Below are 21,684 nucleotides of genomic sequence, written 5' to 3'. Positions count from 1 at the left end.
GCTATGGAATTATCGGAGTTGTAGTTTGAATAGAACTTTAGCCTCCTTTGCCATACAGTGTTGGCGCCTCACCAAACTACAATCCCCAGGGTCTCATAGCATGGAGCGATGGCAGTTAAATCGGTGTCAAATTGCATTAATTCTAGATTGTAGGTCAGTGGTTATCTGGTTGCCAGATGTTTTTGGCCTTCAACTCCCAGAAATCCTAACAGCTGGTAAACTGGCTGGGATTTCTGGGAGTTGTAGGCCAAAAACATCTGGGGGCCCCAGGTTGAGAGCCACTGTTGTAGATGCACCTTTAATCTATGAAAGTTTATGCAATCAACTTTGTTCTTAGGGCCCTTCTAGACAGGACCTATATCCCAGGATTTGATCCCAGGTTTTTTGTTTATCCCAGATTATCTGGCAGTGGGGACTCATATAATCCAGTTTAAAGCAGAAAACTTGGGATCATATCCTGGGATATGATGCTTGTCTGGAAGGGGCCTCAGTCTCAAGGGTGCTACAAGATCCTTTTGTATATTTAGTTTGAATAATCAGGAAGTCGGGATTGACAGAAGAAAACATCAGAAGAGTGCTACCTGTGAACTCAGGCATTCCCTCCCTTTTACGTCAACAGATGGTTTTATTCTTCCTCTCAAACGTTGACTCCATGGCACTGGGGCCTTATTGGTCTGTACGGCAGCGGAGGATTTATGTTCACCTTGCCCAAGTCAAAGGAAAAAAGTCTAGAGAAGCTCATATATCTCAAGGAAAACAGCTGGATCACCAGAGGGACAAGGGCCGTCTTCATTGATTTTTCAATGTATAATGCCAACGTAAACCTCTTCTGCATAGTCAGGTGAGTTTTTCCATTCTCAATTCATGAAATCTCATTGTCAAGAACTTCTAATGGTGTATCTACCTACTCAAGTCTTGTCTGACGGAGTTTGAAATCACAAGGTTTTGTGAAATAACTATGTCTACATGAAACTTCCATGTTGCTCCATTCTTCATGTAGATATAGGACGCTTCCAGATAGCACTAAATCACCGGTTTTAAACAGGGGCAAAAAATCCCAGGACTTCAGAAGAGGTCCACGTACAGACCTGTTAGTCCTGGGATTTCTGCCTCAATTATCCAGACTTGCTGCTTTGTTCCGAGATTTAGGGGCTCCCAAGATGGCTGCCACAGGACTTCCGCCAGAAACAGCTTTTTTTTTTTTAAGCGGATATACGGATATGTGGATCTCTGCAAAAGTTCAGTTCTTTGTCCCGGACAGAAAAACTGCCTCCACACAAATAAACCTCATGGGGTAGGACCATTTCTACCCAAGTCAGCACTGCACAATGAAACAGGAACACGCACTTCCAAGCCAGGAAAATAACTTTGTCATTATTTACATTTTTTAGAGCCTGGCTGCCTGGCCATCTGGCTAGACAGATTTGGTTGCGTACTTGTGGCATGGAACAATGGGGTGCTTTTCCTGGGTTATATATGGCTGTTCCTATTATCTCCTGCATGAGCTTGGCTCTCAGTAATTACATTCCTCTCCAGCACATCCATGTCCCAACAGCCAGTAGTTTGATGTTGCAGTCCCAGGTGACAGCAGGATTGATGAGAAGCAACTAGAAAAGCTGACACAATATGAGGATTTAAAGATCGAACTGCAAAGTCTCTGGCACAAGCCAGTAAAGGTGGTCCCAGTGGTGATTGGCACATTGAGCGCAGTGCCAAAAGACCTTGTCCAGCACTTAAAAACAAACTGCGCTGGCAAAATTACCAGCTATCAGCTGCAAAAGGCTACCTTACTCGGATCTGCATGCATTATTTGCTAATGCATCACAAAGTCCTAGACACTTGGGAAGTGTCTGACCTATAACAGTATAAATACATAATCTACATACATGCCAGAATATTTTAAAAATGAAAATAAGTACCCAGTAAGGTAGCTAGGCAGCAACGCACATGGGGTGCTTCCCTAAACTGGCTTGCTGGGTGGGATAATAGGGCCTCCCTATTATCTGTCAGTTCCGATTATTCGACATTTGGCCCACCCGTTTATGTTGAATAACCAGAAGTCTAATGTATAAAAATCTATAGTGCAGCCACATTTGGAATGCCATGTACTTTATGTTCATTTGGTTGCCTTAAGTTACAGTTTTACAAAATAAAAAAGGAAAAATCCAGAATTCACTGAATTAGAATAACAGCTTTTATTAGATCCATTATAGCAGATTATTCTCAAAATCAGGAAAGGAGGGGATTAACCCATCCCAATGTCTTTCAGGGTTGTATCAAGGGGGGGGGGGGGGATATTTGAGAATATAGTTTAAAGCGACCCTCCTTTGGGATACTCCGGGCCCTTCCACACAGCCATATAACCCAGAATATCAAGACAGAAAATCCCACAATATCTGCATTGAACTGGGTTATCTGAGTCCACACTACCATATATTCCAGTTCAAAGCAGAAAATGTGGGATGTTATTTAGTTGTGTAAAAGAGGCCTCTGACAACCTCCTGGTTTATTTTAATTTCACAGGCTAGTTGTGGAATTCCCTGCAACAGGTGGAGCAATCCCTTCTTGGCAGTTCCACTCCGTCAAGCTCCTTCGATATGTCTCCTATTATGATTATTTCCTGGCCTCTTGTGAAGTCATCTTTTGCCTTTTCATCGTTGCTTTCATCATTCAAGAAATTACAAAAATGAAGAAGCTGAAAAAAGAGTATTTTAGAGATGCCTGGAACTGGTTGGACATGTTACTGATCCTGGTAAACCTCACATGTTTATATATATATTAAAAATACTTCTGGACCAGCACATCCATGGGGCAGTATGAGTAGAGGATGAGAAACAAATGGGGATGTAGAATCCACCCTCACTACATTCTGGAGCTGGTGGTTACATAAGTAGTTGTGCTCGACTAGACTTCTCCATTTTCAGAACTTAGCCTCCTTCTCGTAAGTCTCAGGCCCCTTCTACACTACCCTATATCCAGGGCCGGCCCCACTCATGCGGCAGCTGACGCCGCCGCCTCGGGCGCAGGCCCGGGGGGGCGCCGTCAGGCTGGGCGGGAGGCGGGGCACCGCCCTGACGGTGCCCCGCCTCCCGCCCAGTGCGCCCTGGCCCGTCTGGCCTGCTAGAAAAGGCCAGACGGGCGAGCGGGGGTAACGTGGGAGGCGGGGCCAGCTCTGACGCCGCCCCCCCCGCCCAGCGTGCCCTGGCCCCGCCTCCCACGTTGCGTGGGAGGCAGGGCCAAGGCACGCTGGGCGGGGGGGGGGGGGGAACGGCGTCAGAGCTGGCCCCGCCTCCCACGTTACCCCCGCTCGCCCGTCTGGCCTTGTGTAGCAGGCCAGACTCAGCGGAGGTTCCTCCAGGCCGCAATCGCGGCCTGGAGAAACCTCCGCTGAGTCTGGCCTGCTACACAAGGCCAGACGGGCGAGCGGGGGTAACGTGGGAGGCGGGGCCAGCTCTGACGCCGCCCCCCCGCCCAGCGTGCCCTGGCCCCGCCTCCCACGTTGCGTGGGAGGCAGGGCCAAGGCACGCTGGGCGGGGGGGGGGGGGGAGCGGCGTCAGAGCTGGCCCCGCCTCCCACGTTACCCCCGCTCGCCCGTCTGGCCTTTTGTAGCAGGCCAGACTCAGCGGAGGTTCCTCCAGGCCGCAATCGCGGCCTGGAGAAACCTCCGCTGAGTCTGGCCTGCTACAAAAGGCCAGACGGGCGAGCGGGGGTAGCGTGGGAGGCGGGGCCAACTCTGGCCCCGCCCCCCCGCCCAGCGTGCCCTGGCCCCGCCTCCCACGCTGCGTGGGAGGCGGGGCCAGGGCACGGGGGCGGGGCCAACTCTGGCCCCGCCCCCTCACTATTCGCCCTGGCCCCGCCTCCCACGCAGCGTGGGAGGCGGGGCCAGGGCACGCTGGGCGGGGCCAGGGCGCCGGTGGCGGGGGCGCTTTTCAGCACCCCCGCTTTACATCAAAAAATATCTCCGGCCGGCCCTGCCTATATCCCAGGATTTGATCCCAGATTCCCAGATTATATGGCAATGGAGACTCATATAATCCAGTTCAAAGCAGATAGTCTGGGATCAGATCCTGGGATATAGAGCAGTGTAGACTCAGCCTCAGAAGAAGGCAACAATGAAAATACATACTTTGAATATATATATATATATATATATATATATATATATATATATATATATATGTGTGTGTGTGTGTGTGTGTGTGTGTGTGTGTGTGTGTGTGTGTGTGTGTGTGTTTTCTCATAGTTTCCTTCTGAGGAGATAAATAGAGATAGATAGATAGATTTGGGGGGGGGGGGATACTGCAAGACTCCAAGGTTGTTATGTTGAATTCTGAACTTTCACATTGAAGATGTTGGAAATTTTAACTTAAATATGTGTATTTGTTAGTTGAAATAAAAAATTGGGATTCTGTAAAGTAAGTGACCACTGTACACATTTGTGATGGAGATCATCACCTCAACGTCATTTATTAGCTCCTGTGCTTTAGGATAGGGCTTCTTAAAATTTTCCATTCACAACCCTTTTCTACTTGAAATTTTTTTACGTGACCCCAAGTTTATAGGTATATAAAATAGGTATAAAAACCAAGCATTTACTGATAACAAACCAGCATTTGTAAGGCTTGCTAAACAGGCCGATTTTCCTTTTTGTGAAGTACAGCTGAAGCATTTTCTGCAGACTCCACTGTAAACACTGCATGTTGTAGCTTAACAGATTGATGTAAAATGGATGGCATTCAGAAACCATTTACTGTTGCCAAAGTTTTTGTGACTCCAAGGGGACACCATTTGGGGTCAGGACTCACAGTTTAAGAAGCAGTGCTTTGGGACATTCTTTGCCAACATGGCATATTCAAGATGCATTGAAATGCAGTTCCCAGTTATTTGCAAAAGTACAAATAACGAACAAACTAATAAAAATATGCCACTAGGGGGCAGTGTTGTCAACCCAGCATGCCATTCTCAGTACATTTCTTCAAAACTATTATGAACAAATGGTCAGAACAAGTCAAATATTGTTCTGAGTTAATTAATTTCCCATTTTCAGTTCTACTTGGTAGTGAAATAATGTTTAAGCCTACCATTCAAAGCTCTGCAAGGGACTGTAAAAATGATTTTCCTTTGCATAGATTTCTTTTCTGTAGGTCCCTAGTATTGTAACAAAACCAGTTTTTTATGCCTAGAGCTAGATTGAAAATAGGAACAGGATTTACATCTGACTGAAGTAAGAAAAGAAAATTGTGGTTGCTTCAGTGAAAGGTTTAGACATGCTGTTTCCCAGGCTCTTTCACTTAATTTTATGTGGTTTCAGACACCATCATCCTTCACTCACTCTTGTTGTTTCAGCTCTACTCCTAGGTTTTTTCTCTTTGCAGAAAATCCATTAAGTGGAAGACAGAATAGTTGCTTGCCTGTACCTTCAAGTACCTGTCGACTTATTGCAACTGCAATAATTTCTTAATGCCTTCTGTTGTTCTTTTGCCCATCTCTCCCCATGGTTTGAGGTGCAGATTAAAATTGTTAGTGTGGAGGAGTTTTCTTTCTCGAGATGCCCAAAGGTCAAGTTTCATGATTAGTGATTGTATTCAGTCAAACAGTGCAACATAGCTTCTGTATAACTGACAGTAGATCCATCATTTACAAATCTATTTGTATGTATTTCTGGCTTTCACTGAAGGAAAGCAATTGTATGCTCCCTAGGTATCATTTATTTATTTACTTTATTTTTACCCTGCCTTTCTCACCCCGGAGTTTGTAAGGCTGCTTACAAACTCCGGCAAAATCTAATCTCACATGGACATAACAATAAAACACCCCATCAAATTGTAAACAGACATATGAACAATTCAAACACATAATAATAAAACTATCATTTTGTTTTATTGTCATTATGTCACTGTAAATGATTCCAGGACACACTAAACCTATTCAAGTTTTAATATCAACTTGATATAGCTTTCAGCACACATACACATGAATCCTCTTCACACTGCCAACATAATGTTATTTCAATACATACTTGATCTTAGGTCATAAATGACTCATTTTTCTTGATTATAGTTTTCAAAAGTTGATTAACTACAGACTAAGGAAAAATGTGTGTGATAGGAGGAAAATCTAGATTGGATTCTTACAAATCTTTGTGATCTTTTTTCTGTCTAGTTGTCTGTTTTTGCTATTGCCTTCAATGTTTACCGGACTGTTGAAGTGTCCGAGTTAATGGAGAAATTGCTGTCCAATTCGGAATCTTATCCAGACTTCTATTTTCTTGGATTCTGGCAGACCCGTTATAATAATATGATTTCCGTGAATGTCTTCTTTGCATGGATAAAGGTATTGTTGCCGAGTAACCATGTTATATTTTTATGTAACTCCGGGCAAATTATTAAAATGGAGAAACCATGTAAATACTTTTCTTTTACTCTAATGTACTTGTGAGTCTGTATTTGGTTCTTTTGGGGGGAGGCGGGGGAGTCTCTTAACATTTGGTTGTTCCTATGGTCCCAGTCCAGATACTGGACCCCATGCAATTGCCATACATATCGCTCTAAAGCATAGCATTTCCTTTAATATCTCACTTTCAGAAAGGTACAAAAGGGGGCAGTAAGCTTGGAATCATAGCGTAACAAGACATTACTACAAGAGGTGGATATGATTCCTCATTCACAGCAAGACAGGAAAAGTGTTGATCCTCGGGACAAATTATATTCTGTGGACTGCATCTGCATGCGTCTGGATTCTAAATGAGGGCCTGCATGATCCAGATCAGGGCTACAATATAGGAAGCAGGGAAGGGTTGAAACACCCCTGCTCCCTCTACTGGCATCATGCATCCTTTGGCATGAGAGTTAACATTTTTTGTCTTCTTGGGCTAGCATGAATGGATGCCATTTTTGGGAAGGGGAAAGGCATGGCTGTGGAGGAAAAGAATGACCCACCCAGTGCACTGTCTCTTGTCTTGCTGATTATGATCCCAGTTTGGGGTTTCTTATGTTTCACAAATACTAGCTATCCTTTTTAATACCTCATTTCTTGACCAATACGATTTCAGAACTTGACAAATATGATTGGGAAATACAAAGCAACATCATTGTAGGAGCAGCGGCTTAATGGCCCATAAAATTCTCCAATGCTAGAAGGTCTGAGCTGAATTGGACTTCCTGTAGATATTGTAGCATGATGCAGTCAGTTGGTTGTGGGGATCAGCACTTTTCCTATCTTGCTGTGGATGTTCCTATCCACCCCTTGTAGTAATGTCTTGTTACTCTATGTTTCCAAGTGTAATGTCCTTTTTTCATAACTTTTGCAAACTTCTTAACTCATATTTTCCAATGTTTCCTTACCTCTACTTTGCATTAACTTTGGTTATGATTAAACTTGTTGGTGGGAATTCAGGTGACAGTAGCTTGACCAAAAGAAAAAAGTGAGAGAGAGTAGGAAGGGTAACTCCATTCTGGTGCCTCTTTTGTACTTAAATAAAAATGAAAAATTACAGTAATTATGCAACTTTTTATTTCAATCCTAACTTAATACAAGTTGAATATAGTACAATTGCCTATTTGCATCTTTCGTTCTCAAGTATTATAAAATACAGGTCTACAACTACAGCTTGATTATCCTTTATCCAAAATATGTGGGACTAGACATGTTTTGGGTTTTGTATTTGTTCAGATTCTGGAATATTTGTGTGTACATCACGAGATTGTGGAGATGGGACCCAAATGTAAATGTAAAATTCCATTATACCCATAGCCTGAAAGTAATGTTATGCACAATATTTTAACAATTTTGTGCATGAAACAAAGTTTGTATGCATTGAACCACCAGAAAGCAAAGGTGTAATTTTCTCAGCCGTCCATGTGGACAATTTTGGATTTTTGAGCAGTTCGGATTTCCAGCTAAGGGATACTCAACCTGTATTTATGCAGTTTCATAATGATTTCTTCACAAATAAGTGGACATTGCTTTAAACAGTTCCATGTCAAGTCTGTCATTAGGGGTTAGTTTCATCCATATATTTTCTAACATTTTCTGTTGTCTTCCAGATATTTAAATTCATAAGCTTTAACAAGACCATGACTCAGTTGTCTTCTACTCTGTCCCGCTGTGCTAAAGACATCATAGGATTCGCCATCATGTTCTTCATCATCTTCTTCGCATATGCACAGTTGGGATACCTGGTGTTTGGATCACAAGTTGATGAATTTTCCACTTTTCAGAATTGCATGTATGTAGACATCTAATCTGCCTAGTATCTAGCATGATCAATTTAATCATGGCATACCATGTTATCTTCTTGGCCCCTCTATGCCATAATTCTTTCTTTATGTCCCAGTCATTTAAAAAAACATTCAAGGGGAAATTATGATGTTGGTTATCTTGATTTGCCACTACATTGTTTATCAATATTAAGAGACAAGGTAAATATATAATAATAATTGTTGTGCCCCATTTCAATAAAACCAGCTTTGCAAGCTTAACACAAATACCTGTTGATCACTTGGTTTAGATTTAATAGAAATGATACAATGAAATGTATAACCCACTTCTATAGAGGTTTACTTTGTGCATTGGAGTTTATTCTGGATAACTCTGCATAAGATTTTAGCATCTATATAGAAAGTTGTTTCCACATTTTTTCTTTCTCTCAAGTTTTACCCAGTTTCGCATTGTGCTTGGAGATTTTAATTTTGCCAGTATAGAGCATGCAAATCGGATTCTTGGGCCAATTTACTTCATCACGTTTGTGTTCTTTGTGTTCTTTGTACTGCTGGTAAGTGCTATTTTACATTTCCCCCCCCAAAGTAAACACAGTGTATTAAAAAGCAAAAATAAACTACCCCCTCTAAATTTGGGCTGATGAAAAAATAATGAACGGTATTAAAGATATTTATGGTATATATGTGACAGGTTGTATCTGTCATAACGTAAGTAAAATTTGTTCTGCAAAACATGAGCATTAGAAAGGTAAACTTTAAAATTGATAGCGCAAGCTTATGTTTGATAGTTCAAAGGCAAAACCCATTACATTCTGTAGGACACACAGTGCAATCCCAAATAGGGAAGACACCCTGAATCAAATCTCTGTCGTCCAAAATCACTAAAGTTTGAAAGTCAAGCCCTATGAGGAGAAGCTGAGGGAGCTAGTTATGTTTAGCTTGGAGGGCAATAGGCGTTTGAGTTTAGTTACCTTCCTGGTCCCATCTCCTCATGTTGAATTTAGTTGTGAATTATATTATTTGGTGCTGCTTGTGTGTGTTTAGCAGGGTGGGTAGGTCTGTTTTAGTTCTGATTCTTCAACGTTCATTCACTATAATGTAGTGCGGATGTTAGATGTGAGTCTCTCATATTTGCATTCTAAAAATGCATCTTGCATACAGTAAAAACTTTTGCATTTACTGGAGAGTCATTACTATAGAGGTCAAAGAGCTTTAGATGTGCGTAAGATTTAGATATATATGTGCTGCTAGTCTTATATTTATCTGTGTAATACTCTTCAAGTTAGGTCCCACTTCAATTTCAAAATGCAGCTATGGCAATTTACCAGCAACAGAAAGCTAGGATAATAATAAATGGACAAGCTTCGGAAGAATTTCTTATTAGTAAGGGGACAAGGCAGGGATGCCCTCTATCCCCACTAATATTTATATTCACATTAGAAATTTTATTAAGAAGCGTAAGAGAAGATCAAGAACTAAAAGGAATCAAAATTGATAAGCTAGAGTATAAAATTCGGGCCTATGCGGACGATGTGATATGTATTATCGAAAATCCAAGAGAAAATATACAAAAATGGCTCAGAAAAATAGAAGAATTTGGTCAATTGGCAGGTTTTAAGATTAATAATAAGAAAACTGTGATCCCTACAAAAAATATAACCAAAAAGAATCAAGAGATACTGCAATTGAAAACTGGATTTCAAATTGTACAGAAATTCAAATATTTGGGAATTTGGATCACAGCAAAAAAATAATCACTTTTGGAAAATAATTATATTCAGAAATGGAAAGATATCAAAAAAGAACTGGAGTCCTGGAAAAACTTAAACCTATATCTTCTTGGACGAACAGCAGCGATTAAAATGAATGTACTTCCCAAGCTATTATATCTTTTCCAAAATTTGCCAATAATTCGGAATGTTAAAATATTTAAGGAATGGAATAAAGAATTAATGAAATTTGTTTGGAAAAGGAAACAACACAAAATAAATTATAAGACAATGATCGACTCACAAAAGAGGAGGCTTTGCACTCCCGGATTTCAAAACATATTTTGAAGCCTGTGCACTGGTATGGGTTAAAGATTGGATAAAGTTAGCAAAACCAAAAACCCTGGTCCTGGAAGGGTTTGACTTACAAAAAGGATGGCATTCATATATCTGGTATGGTCAGACAGCTAAGGAGAAAAAATTCGGCAACCATTTTGTACATTCCTCCCTAATCCGGGTATGGGAAAGATAAGTATAATGTATGAACAATCTAATGATAAATGCTGGAAATGTAAAACCAAAGAGGGAACATTTTATCACTGTTGGTGGACGTGTGCAAAAGCAAAAGAATTCTGGAATATGGTACACAGTGAAAGCCAAAAAATACTAAGAATGAACTACTCAATTAAACTGGAGATTTATCTTTTGGGTATTTTGGATAAATACACTTTTAATGATGTTAATAAAGAAAAGATAGTAACCTTCCTATCAATAGCAGCAAGAATGGTTTATGCAAAGATGTGGAAGCAGGAGAATAGTCCTGAGAGAGAGGACTGGCTAAATAAAGTATGGAAAATAAAGGACATAGACCAATTAACGTTCCTATTGAAAAAGAACACTGGCAAGGGGGTAAAAAAGACCAATTGGTCAGCATTTGAAGAACATATGAAGACGACGTACAATCCTTAAGAGAAAAAATAAAATTAAAAACTTTACAAATAAAAGGGAGAGAATTGAAAACAAGCAGTCTCGAAGAAAAATGAACAGGAATAAGAGATGAACGGAAGCTCAACCCCCCCCCCCCTTTTTCCAGCTTTTCTCTCTTTTTTTTCTTTTTTACAATTTTTCTTTTCCAAACTTTCCTATAAACAATGTTCCCACTCAAAAAAAAGTTAAGTCCCGCTTCTACTACAATTTCTTTAGACTTTGAACTTTGGAAAGATTCCTGCATCACTCAGTATCCATGACATGGTATTTTTCTGCTGTCAAAGTACTCAGGGCTGCCTCCTTGTTTCATCAATTTCTGCATTGCTAAGCTTAATAACATCATGTTAATGAGTCAGGGAAAAAGGAGAGGAGTCAAGGGATAAGAAGGAGGGCAGGAAATGGACTACAAATGTGTCTGGAGAGAGAGAGCTAATCTTAGAAAGGCTTCTCATTCTGGTTTATCTAATGACTAGTCACTGGTTTAGAAGATTAAATCATAGGGTGAATGGTGCTTTAAATGTTTTGTTTTAATAGTTGCTCTGCTTAAGTTGCTCCACCTGTTTATTTAATGAGACATGATGTTATTGATAACTAAGTCAAGTTCGTAATCTGAATGCAGGCATGGTCGTGAAATGCACTCTTAGAGATAAAAGAAGATAAGATAACAAAGTTAATCTGGGTATCGCCACCTGTTTCCTACAAATCAATCCAGTTGTGTAGACATGGAACATATTTCTAGGATGTCTAAGGAATAATTATTTTGAAATATACAATATACCCAAATTCCTTCTCAGATAGTGCCCAGTAAAAAAATTTATCATCTGTGATGAGTAGAAACATCAAATGAATGGACTTTAAGCTGTTATCATTCCTTGTCAACATATTCGTGCTGATCTGTCATGCCAAGTTTTTAGTAGATTTGCCATGGGCAAGAACACCAAGAACCTATTCACCTTGCATTTCAAGTAGGAACTTGTATAGGACAACGTTCCTTATAGCGGATATTTTCACATCACGAAGAGCATTGTTTGGGAAGTTGCATTCAATAAGGCAATAATCATCTGTATAGGGCAACTGATAAATGAAACAAACAAATTAATAATCAGGAACACCAGTCAACAAAGTTGCATATCTCCCTATTTTTGTGATGCTCTCCTAGGACATATCCAAAGGGAAATAACAGGTGCAGTCGGTAAATTAATATGAAGATAGTGAAAAGGAGCCAACAGCCAGTTATAAAATGAATAGAAACCAGTTCATGCCAGGGATAAGTAAAACATAGCTCTCTTTCAACATGAATACATTTTCTTTCTTGTTTGTACCATATTGCACATTATTAGCCCCAAATATTTTTGTGCTACCGTGTTTTGGTTGAATTGCTTTCAAATACAATGGTACAGATTAGATAACTTTTGAGAGCCCTACCAGTCAGTTTACCCTCTGTTTCCAAGACTATTCAAAATTCTTCTTTTTTGTACAGAACATGTTCTTGGCAATCATTAACGACACATACTCTGAAGTGAAAGCTGACTTTTCAGTTATCCCAAGCAGAGAATTTGAGATCAGTGACCTTATTAGACAGGTAAGTACCTGATGTTGTTTTAGCAATGAAATACTGTTTACTTTGATTAGGCATTGTCAGCATAGTATTTTTTTAATTAGGAATGCAAACTTAATAATCTTCCAAGAGGATAAAAAAATAGGCTTTGAATTAAATGAAACATGCTGGGACAGAATATTAAAAACAGAAATAAAAATAATAAAAATATTATACCAATAACTGTTGGTATGGGACACAGAAGATGAACAGGTAAAAGTGGTGATGGTAAAATGGGCAAGGGAAATAGGTCATGCGATCAACCTAGCAGATTGGGAGAAGATATGGAGAAAGAATCAAAAACTAATATATGCAATAGAATTAAAGGAGAACTGGTTTAAGATATTTTATAGATGGTACATCACACCGGATAGGCTTGTGAAGTTCAGTAAAGGTAAAGGAGATGGGAAATGCTGGAAATGCCAGAAACATAACGGAGATTTTATGCATATGTGGTGGGGATGTAGAAAAATAAAAAGATTTTGGCAGGAAATTGAGAAAATACTCCAAATCAACTTTGATTCAAAACCAGAGTACTTTCTTTTAGGTATGGTAGACTTTCAAATGGACTCCAACATGTAAAAACTTTTCATATATATGGTAACAGCTACCAGGATATGCATAGCCAAAGTATGGAAAACGCAAGAAATTCCCACAATAGAAAAATGGATGTTGAAATTAATTGACATTAAAAATATGGATTTATTAACACAAAAGATATCACAGAACATTTCACCAAGACAATGGACCAATTGGAACAAACTGAGACAATATTTGTCAAGAAGGAATATTGAGCATATATGATTTACGCTCACAGGAATTTCCAGGCCTTAGGTTATATATGGTTGATTGCCGAGAAATATTGAATGTTTAAAAGAAAGTTATATAATGCAATGCAGAGGATCTGGAAGTGGAACAATGTTCATGTTGAGTGTGGGGTCTTTTCTTTTTCTTTTTCTTCTACTTCTATCGTCTCATTCTTTTCTATCCTTCTAAACATGTTTTCCCACTTTTTATGTATACACTAAAACCATAAATAAAATGTAAAAAAAAAGAATGCAAACTAATAGAAAAAATTGACACTTTACTGGAGACACAAAGAAGGAACAGTTATATTTTCAATTTTTATATTAAATATCACTTTTTTGTCCCAGCAGATCATTTTGCACTGGCTGAAGTCCAGTTAAGGTTAACATTAAGTTTGACATAATTTTTTTCTCTAGCAAAAGGGATTATCTCAGGGATATATACTTCGGCAGTCAGATGTGCAAATTAAATCCACATTTACCTTCCTTTGGCCAGTTAAAGCATGCAGCATGTGGCATATATTCTTCCAGCATGCAAAAAACCAGAATGCTTTTTTTGTGATATGTTAGTTGATCATAACAAGATTTGCCCTGATGCAATTTTTTGATATTTTCACTTAGCTCTGTTTTCATACCATTCTTAGAGTTACAACAAAGCTTTAGTCAAGCTCAGATTGAAGAGGCAGACTTCACAAACAGAAGACGTATATAGCATTAAAAGGTAGGATGAAAAACTCAGATGTTTTGCCGCTTTTGTTTATTTTCTACCCATTTAAGCTGCCGTTGTTCAGGGCCATCTTCAGCACAGGAGAAGGGACTTTTAGATAGCAGCATTTTCCCCGCTGAGCAGAAGCCTGCACCAAGGAGGCAGAGCATAACTAGTGCAATGTTGGTGGAGGGAGAAGGCAGCTCTGGTTTTGTTGCTGGATGCATTGAGTGCTCCTCCATGCCCTTTCCACTGTATTGGGCAGGGAAGCTTCAAGATGTGTTGAGAATTAAAGTTTACCAGGGATCCAGTGTGGCATCTCTACTCTGACCTAGGCCTTCTCCTTGGAGCTCTATAATCTAGAACACTGCTTCTCAAACCATGGGTTCCAAACCCCAAATGGGGATGCCTTTGTTCAATTGGGCAACAGTAAAAAGTCTTCTGAACATCACTTAGTGGCTGTTTTAGACATTTTCACGAATCTGTTGTGCAGTGTTTACAGTGGACTCTGAAAAAGACATTTCAGCCATATTTCAAAGAAGGAAAAGCAGACTATTTAACCAGTTTTATACCTGTTTTATGTACCTATATACCCAGGGTCACGTAAAAAGTTCTCAGGCCAAATTTGGTCCCAAGTGGAAAAGTTTAAGAAGCGCTGATCTAAACTGCTCCCATAGTAAGAAACAGCAGCCCCTCCAGGAGTTTGGCAGCTGTGTGAATGTTGAACAAAGGGCTGTGAAATAAAGGGACATCTACGAGCATAAAAAGCACTCAATGTGTGTGGATGTCTATAATAGGATTCTGATCTGCATTTTATCTTATTCTACAGGGCTTAGCTTCCATATAAGCAGTAGGCTGAATTCTGGATAATTAAGTGGGGGAGAGATAAATCAAAGAGAATTGCTCACTGTCACAATGATACATGGTTTGTTGAAGTCAATTGGCAAATATTCACTCCGTTAATGGAAGGCGATTGTCCAAGTTAGAAGCAGTGAGAGAGGAAATCTGAGCCAGCCCAGACCAAGACCGAATCAGGGCCAGGATAGATGTCTTGTGAAATGCATGATAGTCTTTACAGATCCATGGCTATTTTCCTGATGATTTTTAATCTCACCCTACTCTGACTGGAGTGCTTCATTAGTCATTGGATGTGCATGATGCGAATTCAGCACCTCTGGAAGATATCTGGAGATTGGGAAAGGCAGTTGTAGTCAGAATGGATATATGATGTGTGCTTGATGTGTTTATTGTTTCCCACCTTGTTTCACCATCCCCTTTGATTGCTCTACACAAAGCATTAGGAAATGCTGGGACATAAATGATATTGTGTTGTGCATCTACTTCAGATAGACAGCAGATATATAAGATAAGAGAAGTGCATTGGCTATATTTTCTGTTAAAATCTGGCTTGGCCCTTAAATTCATGTGACAAAGCAGTCACCTCCTCACAAAACTACTAATGTCCTGGGCTTACCCTCTATTTTTCAGAGGGTTTTGGTGGGAGAAAGTTCTCCACCAAAAAGAAATTGAATTTCATGTCTATTTCACTCAAGCTTTCATTTTAAGAAATGTTACTTCACCAATATCTCTTACTTCCAGAGAAGATTCATGAAGCTGTATTTAACATGGATGGTTCTTGTGTGTGTTTGTTTCTTTTATGCCCATTAGAAAGGGACAGTCCACAAGCAGAGCTGATGTGACCAAGTCTTTTCACACAGTGAGTAGTATGGATAGAGTAAGAGTTGTATGCCCCTCTTTTCCACCCTTGAACTCAGTCCAAGCAACAAAACAACAAGGAAACAGCATGGATGGGCACTTTTTTATAAGATGAATGCAAATGTTAATGCAGATTAATAAATATTATTTTATGCCCCCAGAGTAGCTTGGCTGTTTCAGCGTAAATGAAAAGCTATTGGTAGCTTTATGATGTAGCAGAGTTACTGTGTAACTTTTTCAAAGCATCTAATGCAGTGATTCTCAACCTATGGGTCCCCAGATGTTTTGGCTCACAACTCCCAGAAATCCCAACCAGTTTACCAGTTGTTATGATTTCTAGGAGGTTGAGAACCACTAATCTAATGCCTTCACACCTGTACCATTATATAGTTACATGCATGGTACTATTTTACAATAGGACTCTCAGCAGGTGGCTCTTGGACCAGAGCTGAGCCCCTCAGAAATGGCAATTGGTCTTTTTCTTGCCCTGCCAATATAAATAAAAAATTACTATGGTGTGGCATTGGTAGGAGAAATTGAAGACCAACTACTTCTGGGATTAAAGAGGAAGCTTCAGTTGACCCTTCTCTTTCTTATAGTGGCCCTTTGGATTTTAGTCTTACTCAGTATGGCCTGAATTCTCTATCAGCTACATTGCTATGTAACCACAATAATTACATAGCTACATTATACAAATTATACAACGTTTTAATTAAATAGTTTTAGACCCTTGATACCATTAAATAGGAAACCATAGGAAGAACAATAATGCAGGAATGGTTAGCATAGAGGGATTCCTTCTGAATGCCCCGAATAAGGCACTTCTGTGGTCCTCTTAGCTTCCTCTTCCTTTTTTCTTTTGTCTGTATTTTCGGTAATAAACTTTGACACATTGTACAACAACTTGCTCACAGGGAGGAAGTGGCTTGATGATGGTGATATTTTCTTTTTGTAAACGGCTCTCTCTCTCTTTTTGCAGAAGCCAAAAACACAGCCTTCCTCAGCTTCAGGAGTTCCTGATCCTGTTTCTCACAAGGAATTTCAGAAGTAGGCTGATGTTTATACTACAGTCCAGTGGTCTTCAAATTTTAGAGCCTAAGTCATTCTTTAGATGAAGCATGCATTTGGGGGGGGGGGGGGTCCATCTTTGAAAAAGGCGTTGCTTGAATAGACTATCTTAAAAAAAAACATTGACAAGACCACAACCAGTATTCCACTGGCTGCATTTCCCCTTAAGACCACTCACTTTCTTCCCCCAACATGAAAACGGGGAGAAAGAGATGTTTTGCCTGACCAGCCACAATGATGCCGAACTCCTCACAAATTATGTCTTCTACCCCTCTCCCTTCAAGTCCCCATACTATAAAATAGTTGGCCAAAGGCCGGAGAGAATTCAGTACAACAGTGCAGATTGGAGGAGGAAGATTTTAAAGGGGTAAGAATTGTCCCCCTGAATTTGTCATAAGAGTGAGGATAGGCAACACACAGGAATCAAATACATTTTTCTCTAGAATGCCAAAAGACACTCAGTAGAGGAAGATGGCATTTTTACCATGTTTAGAGGCCTCCTGCACCCTTCTCCCTGTCCCAAGAGTCTAAAACAATGTTTGCATTTTTTTCAAAAACAATTTGTTCATAGAAAAGGGTAAAGGTTTTCCCCTGACATTAAATATAGTCATGTCCGACTCTGCGGGTTGGTGCTCATCTTCATTTCTAAGCTGAAGAGCCAGCGTTGTCTGTAGACACCTAGGTCATGTGGCCATCATGACTGCATGTAGGGCCGTTACCTTCCCGCCGGAGCGGTCACTATGGATCTACTCACATTTGCATGTTTTCGAACTGCTAGGTTGGCAGATGGTGGGGCTAACAGCAGGAGCTCACCCCGCTCCTTGGATTAACCCGCTATGCCACCAGAGACTCCATTTGTTTATATTGTATCAAAATATCCACTGGGAGTGTGGAGCAAATTTACATCACATTTTGCAGGGGCTATGGGCCAATTTATAATAACAATAATAACAACAATTGTATTACCCGCTTCTCCTTGTGGCCCAAGGCAGAGTACAGCATGGTTAAATTAGAAAGATACAGATAAAATCCAGGTTCAAATTCACCATTAAAATCCAGGTTAAAATTCAAAAGCTGAAATGTATATCCTGGAGAGACATTTTTTGACACCCAAAATGATAAAAAATAGCCCTATATCTCCCTGAGTTTAAAAAAAATGATTCTGGGGGGGGGGGGTGTAGCAGGTTTCCAAAGTTTTCTGGGGTAATGGGACCTCATAGCCTTCCACAGTTGCCCTCCCCAATGTTAGAGTATGCCTCAAGCAAGTATTCTAAAGCTCCACCCCAAATGCCTTTTGTGCATGGCATTTTCATGGGGTTCAATTTCTTCCCTCCCCTTTTCTTCCAGGCTTTCCAAATACATTGCAGATCTGGAGAAACAATTGAAAGATGTGACACTTAAGCTAAATGAGGTCACGAAATCTATCCCCAAAGCGTCTCCGGAAAGGCTAAAGCAGTGAGTGAGCAGATTTTATTATGGGGTTTATGGGAGGCTGCACTGCATCAGCGGGCACATATTGGTATCTCACTTCTTCTGATGTATCGCTTGAGTGGGGGCAAGATGGCGATGCTTAAATATTTGAAAGGATGGTATATGTGATGTACGAACCAGCTTTTTTCTGATGCTTGGGAGACTAGGACATGGAGCAATCGATTCAAATTGCAGGGGGGAAAATTCCACCTAAACATTAGGAAGAACTTCCTGACACGAAGAGATGTTCTGCAATAGTATTTGTTGCCCCAGAGTGTAAAAGAGTCTCCTTCTCTGGAGGTTTCTAAGCAGAAGCAGGATGGCCATCTGTCAGGAGTGCTTTGGTTTTGCTTTTCCTGCATGGCTGGAGGTTGGACTGGGTGGCCCATGTGGTCTCTTCCAACTCTTATGATTCTATGAATGTATGATTATATGTATGGTGCTGGAATACCATACTGTATTGTGGCTCATGAGATGGGCCAAGGCGCACCCTTCTAATTTTTCAGTTGCTGTTTTTTTTTTGTTTTTTTTTAATAATATGAACTTTCTTCAGAGCATCAGCTCCTTAAACACATGTCTGAAGTGCAAGAGAATGGTATAATGCCAGAATTGTAATTTCCTCACCACCTGTTTAAATCAGAGTCAGAAATTAGCCAAGTGCTTTCCTTCTCACTGGACAAGGAAGTCACTCTTGTGTCATAGCTGTTTAAAGGAGCACAGCATTGGCTTATTCTACTCTGCATACGAAAAAGCACTAATAGTCTGTAATTCACCCAAAATATAGGAAATATACTTAAGTTTCCCATATTAGAAAATAGCAACACTGCAAAATTGTCTGCAATCAGTCAAGCTTGAGATGTAGCAGAGTTCAAGCCCAACTGCCAAATATCTCTGAGAGAAAAGCCTGCTTCAAGTGTTTCTCTGGCTCAGTGATTCCCAACCTCCAGGTGTTTTGGACTTCAGCTCCTGCAATTCCTAACAGCTGGCAAGATGGCTGGGATTTCTGAAAGTTCAAGTCCGAAACCCCTAGAGGACCAAAAGTCGGGAACCACTGCCTGCTAGAAGAATTGAGAATAATACCTATACCCATCATTGGTTTGGCTCTGCCAACACTTTGGCAAATGGTACTTGCTCATTGCTGCCCATTCGCTTTACTGAGATTGATAGAATGAGCTGTGATTTCTGCCAAGCTTTGTCTTTCCATCTGAAATTATCACATGCTTTTAAAGAAGTAAATGCTAACATGTGTCTAACAAATAAGGAAAGGTGGCATGTCAGCTAAGCAGTACTTTTAAACAAGCTGGCATTTGTGGTGGAATATGGAAATGAGAATCTGGATCAGGACTGTGAAAAGCAAAATGGCTTAGTTCTTAGTATCTGTTTATCTCAGGAGGGCTGAAGGAGCAATACATGGCCTTTGGCTATTCTTTTGCACCAGCTGATCAAGGCAGGAGACCAAAATATCCAACTATTTCATCTGTTGACTCTTCTCTCTTCAGATTTTCTCTTGCCTTGCCAACTGGTCAAATATATTTTTCTCTCTCTCTCATTAAAATATAAATTATAATATATTGATACCAGATTATGTAGCATGATAGTAACAGATTATGGCATTTGCAGGAGATTTTAGTCTCTTTTAAGAGTGAAAGAGCAACATATAAATGTAGTAGTAATAATAATAATAATAATAATAATAATAATAATAATAATAATAATTTATTGTGTCATACAGTCAAATAATAACAACAACTAGTTGAAGAAAAAGAAGAAATATACCAGTTCTGATAATGACAGAAATGAGCTCTGAGCTCTATCAGAGAAAAAGTAAACTCACCAAAGAAGAATCCACCTCCAAAACTGCTTAAATACCTGCAGGCATGCAAGATGATAAAGATAATATAAACAAGAATGTTTCCACTGTTCATTTGGATGTTGAGAGACGTACTTCCAAACAGGCTTTAGAGTCTAATCTAAAGAAACAATTTCTAACATCAATAGATAATTGTCTGGAAAGACATTCCCCCTCCCCAACACTCGGAATTGAAATTTTGGAGAAGCCAAAAAAGATTTTTAAAAGATAAAATAGAGAGAAAATAAAGGATAAAGGATAACAGACAAATCAAGCACAGCTGCACCTTCCAATTGCCATCTTAAATTGGAGGACTCTGGCCAGAAGGGAGGGGCAGAAACCAAGAGCTCATTCAGCCTCTTAGGGGAGGCTGTGATATTAGGTGCCCAGTTGCACGTTTGGAGTGACAACCAGGGAGGCGATAGTGAAGAGTAGCAAATGCTAGAGGAAAAATATTTCCTTTACATTCAAACTGTGAGACTGAGATGCAGGAAAAGCTCTCAACTTACCTGGCTATGATATTCTCTCAGGCTCAACCTCGGGTCTGGACAAGGGATTATGTTAATAATTTGATAGCAGAGCTGAACTCAATTACAGTGCTTTGGTATTTCTGAAATAAAATGCAGGGGAAGAAAAAGATTAATGAGGATTTGGAAGTAAAAGGGAGAAATATCTTAACTGAACAAAATTTATCAACTGTAATGAGTTGGAATGACATGGTTACTTTAATAAAAATATATCATGATAATTTTAATGTATTAAACTTGAAGAATGATGCAAATACATATTTGATTAATTTTGAACATGAAGATTCTTCAATTGGAAGAATAGTATTAGTATTAAGTGCTTCAACACTGTCGTTGCAGTTTCCATATTCGCCAGCCATACTATGGATATAGGAAATTCTGGGTTCAGACAGTGCAGGTGCTCTCATACGAGCAATGCATAGGTTACAAAAAAATCCACCATTATATAGGACATAGGTTTTCCCTTGACATTAAGTCTAGTTGTGTCCGACTCTGGGAGTTGGTGCTCATCTCCATTTCTAAGCCGAAGAGCCGGTGTTGTCCGTAGACATCTCCAAGGTCATGTAGCCAGCATGACTGCATGGAGCGCCGTTACCTTCCCGCCGGTGCAATACCTATTGATCTACTCACATTTGCATGTTTTCAAACTGCTAGGTTGGCAGAAGCTGGGGCTAACAGCGGGAGCTCACCCCACTCCCCAGATTCGAACCGCCAACCTTTCGGTCAGCAAGTTTGACAGCTCAATGGTTTGATCCGCTGTGCTACCAGGGGCTCCTATATAGGATATGCAGGATATTTTTTTGAAATAATTTATATTTAAACATATAGAAAAAGTACAGAATTAAAAAACAGGGAAAGACAAAAAAGACAAAATCAGGAGGTCCAAAAAGAGCAAAGCAAAAACAGTCACTATAAAAAAAATCCTTATTTAAAAAAAACTAAACTACAACAGCTAATATACCTTTCTCTACAACATATGACCTAAACACATTCTAAAGTTATCTACTAAAACTTAAGACTCACACTCATT

The 21,684-nt window shown here is 39.9% G+C and overlaps 1 protein-coding gene and 1 long non-coding RNA gene across 4 annotated transcripts in view; one reads left to right on the top strand and one right to left on the bottom strand.

Moving 5' to 3' along the window:
• The window catches only part of pkd2l2 (polycystin 2 like 2, transient receptor potential cation channel), a 42,450-nt gene that overhangs the window by 8,785 nt on the left and 11,981 nt on the right, over nucleotides 1-21,684 (top strand). For 2 of the 3 annotated variants that reach the window (XM_062970327.1, XM_062970329.1), the window contains exons 5-14: nucleotides 620-841; nucleotides 2,524-2,752; nucleotides 6,163-6,333; nucleotides 8,046-8,227; nucleotides 8,653-8,773; nucleotides 12,396-12,497; nucleotides 13,963-14,039; nucleotides 15,693-15,741; nucleotides 16,720-16,787; nucleotides 18,156-18,263. In XM_062970327.1, coding sequence (XP_062826397.1) covers nucleotides 620-841; nucleotides 2,524-2,752; nucleotides 6,163-6,333; nucleotides 8,046-8,227; nucleotides 8,653-8,773; nucleotides 12,396-12,497; nucleotides 13,963-14,039; nucleotides 15,693-15,741; nucleotides 16,720-16,787; nucleotides 18,156-18,263 — 1,329 coding nt within the window. Of the gene's footprint in view, nucleotides 1-619; nucleotides 842-2,523; nucleotides 2,753-6,162; nucleotides 6,334-8,045; nucleotides 8,228-8,652; nucleotides 8,774-12,395; nucleotides 12,498-13,962; nucleotides 14,040-15,692; nucleotides 15,742-16,719; nucleotides 16,788-18,155; nucleotides 18,264-20,010; nucleotides 20,876-21,684 lie in introns of those variants that run through there. The other variant, XM_062970328.1, reaches the window with a different exon arrangement.
• Nucleotides 7,496-20,194, bottom strand: LOC103277900 (uncharacterized). The gene is made up of 2 exons (XR_010002732.1): nucleotides 20,113-20,194; nucleotides 7,496-8,177 (listed from the first exon to the last, which is right to left on the bottom strand). It is a non-coding gene; the product is annotated as an uncharacterized LOC103277900 (long non-coding RNA).

The sequence above is a fragment of the Anolis carolinensis genome, chromosome 2 (assembly GCF_035594765.1).
Source record: "Anolis carolinensis isolate JA03-04 chromosome 2, rAnoCar3.1.pri, whole genome shotgun sequence".
NCBI classification, from domain to species: domain Eukaryota; kingdom Metazoa; phylum Chordata; class Lepidosauria; order Squamata; family Dactyloidae; genus Anolis; species Anolis carolinensis.
Note: the sequence above shows the minus strand (reverse complement) of the source record. Positions and strands in the feature narration are given on the sequence as shown.